Source organism: Salvelinus alpinus, chromosome 11, assembly GCF_045679555.1.
Source record: "Salvelinus alpinus chromosome 11, SLU_Salpinus.1, whole genome shotgun sequence".
Classification (NCBI taxonomy): domain Eukaryota; kingdom Metazoa; phylum Chordata; class Actinopteri; order Salmoniformes; family Salmonidae; genus Salvelinus; species Salvelinus alpinus.
In genome coordinates, this window is record NC_092096.1 from 14,646,348 (window position 1) to 14,655,374 (window position 9,027).

Consider the following 9,027-nt stretch of genomic DNA (forward strand, 5'->3'; position numbering starts at 1 on the left):
CTTCAAGGCTCTTGGTTATCTTTATTATAATTTACTCATAGTTACACTTACACCAAATGCTGAATTGTACATTAGGCTGTAGTTCTTTTTGCCCTTATTTAATTTACAGCTCCATGACATTCACCCAAAGGTAAGTCGTCGGTTCCAGATCCATGAAGAATGACGGAATGCAATTTTTTCTGAAGTAGTAGCTATTCAATATACTTAATGTGTTCCTCTTCGCATTATAGCAAAGTAAGGAAATAAACTGCTGGAACTACAATTTACATATGGATAATTATCAAATATACAAGATAAATGTCTCAACCAGGCTGATTATTACACTATGCAGACTAAAACACTCAATGTGTGTTGTTTCAGATTATATTGCTATTTTAATTATATGATTTATTAGATAGAATATTTGCATTAAGAATAAAGGCAGTAGGTTCTCTGAGCTTGTAACGTTACCACCATGTGCCTTCTCTAAAAAATTAATAAAATAATCGAAACTACATTGTGACTCCATTTACTCTGTTTATTACTTGAAGACATGAGGCTATTGGATATATTTGTGAAAATTGCAGCGATGATCGCAAACGACTCGATATCGCCATCTGCCGGCATTGGGGCTACAGTTGGTGAGAAATGCTTCTTTAAAAAACAACTGTAGTCCGAAACCTTGGCTCACATTAAACGCAATTTTATGTTTATAAATATACATTTTATTAATTCCAGTAGCCGATGTGGACGTCAGCATGTGGGATTATGTATAAATGGCCTAGCTTCGATGATCACTCGAACCATGACTCGTGTCCAGAAGAGAGCCTGCAGAATAATTCGGGACGGGTCGTACACCAGCTGCCGGGGAAGCCCTCGGAATCATGTCCTTGGAGAGCAAACGGGAGCAGATTTCCCTGACATTTGCTAAATCCCTGCAGAACTCTCAGTTTGCAGACTGGCTCCCCCCAACTAGACAGCAGACAACTGGACGGGCAACTGGCGACAGCCACAAACGGAACACTCCCATGACACGCACAGGCTGCTTATCGGAACTTTCCCATTCCATACTTCACTAAACTGATCAATGCACACACCATATAGCCCAGGGGCCTTAATAATGCCTTCTTAAAAGCTCCTAAGATCTATTTTCTTTAGCTGCCACCCCAAACATTGTCGTTGTATTATTGTTGTTTTCTATATATTGCATAGTTTAACATTGTATTACATGTTTTGCTAGTTTAGGATTTTACTATTTGATGATTGTAAAGTGGTTTACACAATTCAGTCTATATAACTGCAAGAAACTAATAAACATACTACTTACTATTACAGGGCACAAAGCAGAACATTAGACAAGAGGACCCTTATCGTTTTAGCTCTGAGTGTTTCCCGTGTTCACATCGGACCACGAAAAATGTAACGTACTTCCGGTGCTTGTTTGGCTGGCAATTTGAAATGTGTACAATGTAAAATCGTGTTGTTTTCATAGATTTAATGGCAATCTTATCAAATGACACATCCCAAATCACTACTGCAAGAGTCCTATAGTGACATATACTAGTTTAACGTCACTTTCTAGTCTCTATACTATGTTTAAAAGGATGGCTGAATTTGGACCAGATTCCGGGGGTAGAGTGAAGGTAGGGGACGGATGTCAATAATATTTGATACCGGCAACTATAATATGGTCTATAAAAAGTTTTGTGTTAATAAGAGACAATTTGACTAACTGTGGTACCTAATTATATGATATTTCCTTTTTAATAAGTCTATGGAAGCGTGTCAGTAAAGTGCTTGTCGTGAAGACGCGGTTGGAAAGGCAGGCAACCAAACCGCATCACTTCTTACTATCTATGCTAGCCGGTTCACCATATTATTATCATCATTGATCTGCATGATGTTGCAGAAAACATCAATTGTCTGTTTTCCACAGGGTGTTACGATCGTCAAACCCATCGTATTCGGAAACGTTGCTCGGTATTTTGGAAAGAAGCGAGAGGAGGATGGACACACTCACCAATGGTCTGTGTATGTGAAACCATACAGAAACGAGGTAAACTCAACTGTAATCTTGGAAAATGGATGGTTTTGACTTCAAGGTCTCATTGGATAACCACAGTATTGACCTGACCCAATTATATTCCAGGATATGTCTGCATATGTGAAGAAAATACAGTTCAAGCTACATGAAAGTTATGTGAATCCACTCAGAGGTAAAATCAAGCCTGTAATGTATCCACGTATTAACAGTGATGTAATTTGTCGTGAATGTAGGGCTCACGGTGACCTCTTTGTGATCCGTTGTAGTGGTGACGAAGCCTCCGTACGAGATCACAGAGACGGGCTGGGGAGAGTTTGAGATCATTATCAAGATGTTTTTCATCGACCCCAATGAGAGGCCGGTGAGTGCTGCTCTACGATGTCATTTAGGGACCTCATTCAAATTCTACTTGATTAATATAGCACCTTTTAACAGAGGATGCATTTCAGAGTGCTTAACACAATAAAATAATAGGAAGGTGAGAAAGATAAAAAATACAACATGTTTTCTAAATTAGGACACATTAAAATAGTAAAACAATAGCTTAATAACAGTGGACTTGAGACTACATTTTCATTGTACAATTACATTATTTTTATGACCCTCTTCCCCCAGTTACATGATAGTCTGTCAGTCTGTCTACGGGTGACCCTCTTCCCCCAGTTACATGATAGTCTGTCAGTCTGTCTACAGGTGACCCTCTTCCCCCAGTTACATGATAGTCTGTCAGTCTGTCTACAGGTGACCCTCTTCCCCCAGTTACATGATAGTCTCTGTCTGTCTGTCTGTCTGTCTGTCTGTCTGTCTGTCTGTCTGTCAGTCTGTCTACAGGTGACCCTCTTCCCCCAGTTACATGATACTCTGTCTGTCTGTCTGCAGGTGACTCTCTACCACCTACTGAAGCTCTTCCAGTCAGACTCCAGTGCCATGCCCAAGAAGACGGTGGTCTCTGAATTCTATGATGAAATGGTGAGAGATTTTATTTCTTTATTTTTCAAACAGTGAACCAAAGAGGACATGAGAAGCGAAGTGAAGCAAGGTGAGGAAAGAAACCAGAGAGGCCCGTCTCAACTCTCTGTCCTTCTTGTTCCTCTCTCAGATCTTCCAGGACCCCACAGCTATGATGCAGCAGCTCCTCAGCACCTCTAGACAGCTGACCCTGGGGGCCTATAAGCATGAGACGGAGTGTGAGTAGCACACACTTTTCCCATCCAGTTCAGTAACAGACCTGTACATTTAGTACCTGTAGATGTATATTGTAACTACTGTATCTAGCTATGCCTTTTTAACTCTCGTCAGGCAAATGTGTTTCAATTCTAATTATAAACGTCAACTAGATTCAGCCACTGGACAATTTTATTTAAAGTATTTTTTCTTGAGAGGCTGATCAGAGGCCCGGAACATAATTACAAATAATTTGTAGACTGCAAATTGACCTCCAAGAAGCCCAAACAGATATAATATTTGACTAAAACATCATTTCAAACCGGGCTTACATGTGTATATAATCACATCACTCTATTATGCATGGGAATAGTTGAACACATTTCCCAAATGAAAATCACTTGGAGCTGATTTCCTGCTGTTGTTGGGCTTTTATGTCCAACAATGAAAAAGAATTGCTCAGGAAACTTGGGGAGCCTAATAAATCCACCCGCGGGCCAAATGTGACCAGCTGGTCGCCAGTTGGGGAACCCTGCAGTAGAGGCTTAGATTAAACGTCGATGGCTGCGTTTACACAGGCAGCCCAGTTCTAATCTTTTGCCCAATTATAGGTCTTTTGACGGATCAGATCCTTTGCCATGAAGATCAGAATTGGACTGCCTATGTAAAGGCAGCCAATAAAACCCATTGTCTTTGTCCTTATTGTTCAGTGACACCACTGTGCAGCGCTGAGTGGACAGTGTCACTGACCCTTCCTGTGCCTGTAGTTGCGGAGCTGGAGCTGCGGACGCGGGAGAAGCTGGAAGCAGCGAAGAAGAAGACCAGTCAGGAGATCACAGACCTGAAGGATAGACTGAAGGCCAGCAGAGAGACCATCAACTTCCTGAAGGGAGAGATACGCAAGCTGGAGGAGGAGGACCAGATCAAAGACCACTGATACACACACACACTGGGTGAATCTCAATTGTATTTTCTGGATTCCTCATACCTTCTCTCCTTGCATCCTTCTCAAAACCCATTGGAACACAAGATGTGAGGTTCCTTGCCTTGGATCTTCTCTTCCTATGTATTTTGAGAAGGAGATGAGAGAGGACGCAATGACTCATAGATATACAATTGAGACACACCCTAAATTCCAAATCAACCTATAGGCCATCTTCCCTAGGCACCCCTGTAGATCTGAAGGGTTTGGATAGGTGGATGCAATATGGTACTTGTGACTCACCTTGTCTTCTGATTTCTGATAGGCTGGATGGAGTTCCCGCCTTTTTTCTTCCACCTATCCAACCCCTTCAGAGCAAATGGGAGGGGCCAGGGAGGAGGGGCTAGGGATGGATTTGGACTTGCCCTAGTCTGGAATCCATACAGAGTATCACTCCGTTTTACGATTGTTTAATTCCATAATATAATATCTCAGATACTTCGCAGATGCTTTCATCCAAAGTGACTTAGTCATGCGTGCGTACATTTGTCGTACGGGTGGTCCCTGGAATGGACTCCACCATCCTGGCATTACTAGCACCATGCTCATCCTGACAGAGGACCTCAACATCATTGTTATGGATGATGTCACATTGCACTAACAATAGAGAAATGTAGAGGTATTCAGTTTGAATTCCAGACTTAACACTGCCTAGCAAAATGGTTCTATATGATCCTGTACATAACAAGAAAACTGAAGATAATCAATGTTAGTTTCTCTCCACTCTCAATTCAACTCAGATTTACCACAGAAAGCTCTCATGTTGCACTGTCACATTTTTGTAGACTGGTCTGAATGTGAATCGGGTTTGTGCTTCTGTTTTTTTTAATTCATTTTGATGTAAAACTCAAACCAGTTTTTCTTTGATTTCTCCTTTTGTATAAAATGATTAGAACACGATTGTTAGAACTGATGGATCAAACATGTCTTAGATGCTATTCAGGGTTATTTACAGATTATTGTTTTGTCAAAGATTGATCTCTTAAATACATCTGGATAGCCTGGGCATGCCATTGCCAACTGTCTCGGGATCAATACATGTGTCAACCCTTTTGATATGAGTTCAGTTCTTGATCACCATTTAGATAAAGGATAGAGAACGACAGCAGACATTTTCATTTCTGTTGGAGAGCGCTAAACTGTTGCTTTCCTTGTAAGGAGACCGGAGCGCTGTAATGAGTAATGGATATACAGCCTCTGCATTACCCTTCCACCACCACTAGAGAGCGGTGATGAGCAGATGGTTATTGGAAGAGGGAGGGGGCAACAAATTGTTTGTATTTTGAAGAGGGAGGGGGCAACAATTGTTTGTATTGGAAGAGGGAGGGGCAACAATTGTTTGTATTGGAAGAGGGAGGGGCAACAATTGTTTGTATTGGAAGAGGGAGGGGCAACAATTGTTTGTATTGGAAGAGGGAGGGGCAACAATTGTTTGTATTGGAAGAGGGAGGGGCAACAATTGTTTGTATTGGAAGAGGGAGGGGCAACAAGTGTTTGTATTGGAAGAGGGAGGGGCAACAAGTGTTTGTATTGGAAGAGGGAGGGGCAACAAGTGTTTGTATTGGAAGAGGGAGGGGCAACAATTGTTTGTATTGGAAGAGGGAGGGGCAACAATTGTTTGTATTGGAAGAGGGAGGGGCAACAAGTGTTTGTATTGGAAGAGGGAGGGGCAACAAGTGTTTGTATTGGAAGAGGGAGGGGCAACAATTGTTTGTATTGGAAGAGGGAGGGGCAACAATGATAAAAACATGTGAGTGAAGAAGGGCAGGGGCTTTTTGCATCAACAACATGTGCATAGCAGCATTAATAGTGTATTGTATTATAACATATTGAACAGCGTTCCTTTACTCTGCATTTCACTCCAATTGTGATTGTAGTTTTTTTATGAGAACGAATTCCCTGGTCAAATCTAAATCTAATACATGGTGAATGCTGAGGTGGGTTTAGTAGATGGCTAACTCATTTCATTTCAGACTCGTGTCTTCAGAATACCACTAGAGTTAGTTAGAGGGGACAACTGAACAGATTGTGTGGCCCTCAAACCCACACATCTCCAAAGTGGTCTCCCACTCTCTTTCCCTCTCACTCTCTTTCCCTCTCACTCTCTTTCCCTCTCACTCTCTTTCCCTCTCTGCCTTGTTGAACGCACCAGAACGTAACACTGAATTACAGTATATCTCAGACATTGAAAAGGGAGAGCCGTGTGATTACAGTGTTTGGTAATGACACGAGAGGTATAATAGTAACTGATCTGGGACAGCTCGAAGCATCCACGGTACCCTATTCCCTTTATAGTGCACTATTTCTGGGACTCTTGGTCGAAAGTAGTGCACTACATAGGGAATAGGATGTGATTTGGGACGACCCAGGCCATGTCAGACCACAGTCCTGTAATCTCCCCATCTTCTCCATCATTGGTTCTATGGAGACATAGTCATTGTATTGTTAGGCTGACTTGTTAAATAGGCACATATTCAACTGACCACAGGCACAACAACTATACAAGGACTCTCTCTCGCTCTCTTTCACATACACAGGGAGGTAAATCATTCCATGCATGCAGCGGCTGCCCTGGCCTCTGATCCTACAAAGATCAGACATTAAATAAATAGACGCTGAGCTCTGGAAGGAATGCTTGTTTATATTCCAGCGTTTTCTTTAGAAATACCCTCAAGCTTTACACTGGCATGCGCTCACTAAGGCCCACTTGTAATGTAGCCTACTGTCTGGGTCCTTTGTCAATGTGGTGCCGTTCTGGAAATCCCAGGCTCAGACGGACTATTCCCTGTCTACTAGACGTTAGTTACTGCTTATAAGCGGAAGAGAATAGTGCGGCTTTCAAAGAAGATAGAATACGTTTTTGCTTTTGAAATAAACTTTGAAAAGAATTTGACTGCGACCCGACCCGGATGCAGTCTAGGGATACTGGCGTGTTCGGGACGAGATCGAGGCACTGCACTGCCTGAGCTCGGGGAGGGGAGCTGCCTGCTGGAGAGAGAGTTGCTGGGCGAGTGAGCGATTTACTACAACAAGACAGGTCGACAGCGAGAACAACTTCAGCACGCCTAACTAGTTACTAGGTATTTTCAAAACGAATAGAAAATAAGCTCGGAAGGCAGCGCGGGAGCTATTTATAACATTTGCTGGCTGATAGAGTGCCAAATTGGTCACGTTCGTAAAGTAATATTTTTTTGCGGGGCGACAGATCGGAGGAGGGACGGGAGTGTGTGAAGCACTTTGATGTGGGCTGCTGATGGTTGTAGCAGTGAGGAGAAGGGATTTAAAAACTTTCCTAAACACAAAAACAAGGGATTCGTGGCAATATTTCCCGAAATACATCTCTGGTTTACCCACGAAGCTTTTCCTCTGTAAGTATTTCATAAACTTGCATGCTATTTTGTATTCCTCGGCAACAAGCCCATCTATGACTTTTGATTCCTGTTTGTTCAAATGTCATTTGATTCCTGTTTGATTATCAAGTAGAAGTGACTAGATGGCTAATTATATTAGTTTTTCGAGGTAGAGTAACTAACTATTATATAATATACATGTAGCTTACTAGTGAATGTATTATGTTTGCTCTTCTATGGGACGATAAGAAGGAGCATGCGTTATAAGCGCTTATTTTTATGGCCCCACAATATTTAATTTGATCCAGCTACTGTCCGCTAGCAGCTAAACCACAAGAATCAGAGCGAAACATTCCGCTCGACACTACCAGTGGTTTCAATACAGGCTTTGGAAACTGAATAGCTAAAATCATATCGCTATAACTAAATAAACCAGAAAGTAGTCTACTTTTTTTTATAGTGTTAGACTGATCGCATTACATTTTCTGTTTTCATACCAAGTTACATCTAGCTTGTCTTATTGATCCGCATAGCGACACAGAGTTGAACGACATAACACATCACACCACTGATAAAGTAAGCTAAGTGTCAGTCAATTGAAACGTAAGTTTCTAAACAGTCTTGTTTGTTTGTAGTGACAGTTTGTTAGTTGTGGTTCTTAGTGGTAATGTTTTCCATGATGTCGTCAATGAGTTTACTCTGTGTGAGTGGCTTCGTTCTGTCGGGAGAGCGACAACATCACACGGCTAGGAAATGCGTTCAAATTGAAAATGAGTCCATGCACTTTACTCAAATGATCCTAACAGAAAGGTACGGATTTCTGACGAACTAAGACATTACATCCTGGACTAGGCTATTTATTCACTCTGTTTGTCAAGTTAAAGTACGTAATGACTGGTTCACTTTGGCACTCACTTAATATGTACGCCCTAGTCACTCCATTACCTGTCAATCATACCTGCAATTTACAACGCAGCTCTCAGAAAAAGGCAGTCAGAGTGGCATTACCTCAGTGGACAGATGTGGTAGGAGGGCCAGTATAGAAGCTGTTATGTTCTTGTCTGTCTGCCGTCACATCAGGACAGTGATGACATGTCTGTTCTTAGCAATGTGTCAAACTGATCTATAGACAAAGAAAAGACCAAGGGTCTCCTGGATGTCCAACTAAACTGCACTTTCATCTGCGATTGGTTGTTGAGGGTTGAGGGTTGACTTTTCCAGTTCGGACAACATGTCAAATGTGAAGCCTTGATGTCATCAGTGTTTTTTTTTTTTACCATTCATTTGTTTTAAATTACTTGGTGGGTGTTTCCCCTCTCTGTCATCTGAACTGTATATCTGTGAGACTATGCTGTTTAATAGTGCCTGTTATTCAAATCATTCAACTCCCTCTCTCCAGTCCTGAGGGTCAGCTTGACATGGTGTTACTGAGTGTAACGCTTTGGGGGGGAAACGTTGTGCAGACAGATGGTTTAAACTAACACAACACCCACTATAAACACTTTCAG

At 41.9% G+C, this 9,027-nt stretch overlaps 2 protein-coding genes across 4 annotated transcripts in view; both read left to right on the plus strand.

The window, feature by feature from the left end:
• Positions 1–1,362: 1,362 nt before the first annotated feature.
• Positions 1,363–5,225, plus strand: LOC139533626 (YEATS domain-containing protein 4). The gene is made up of 7 exons (XM_071331805.1): positions 1,363–1,622; positions 1,916–2,035; positions 2,129–2,195; positions 2,290–2,384; positions 2,903–2,992; positions 3,123–3,210; positions 3,955–5,225. The coding sequence occupies exons 1-7, from the start codon at positions 1,572–1,574 to the stop codon at positions 4,122–4,124; spliced, it is 681 nt and encodes a 226-aa protein (XP_071187906.1). The 5' UTR covers positions 1,363–1,571; the 3' UTR covers positions 4,125–5,225.
• A 629-nt stretch (positions 5,226–5,854) lies between these two features.
• Positions 5,855–9,027, plus strand: part of LOC139533632 (fibroblast growth factor receptor substrate 2-like) — a 67,491-nt gene continuing 64,318 nt past the window's right edge. The window contains exon 1 of one of the 3 annotated variants that reach the window (XM_071331823.1): positions 5,855–7,537. The gene's annotated coding sequence lies outside the window, so the exon portion shown is untranslated. The remainder of the gene's footprint in view (positions 7,538–9,027) is intronic. The other 2 variants (XM_071331826.1, XM_071331824.1) reach the window with 2 other exon arrangements.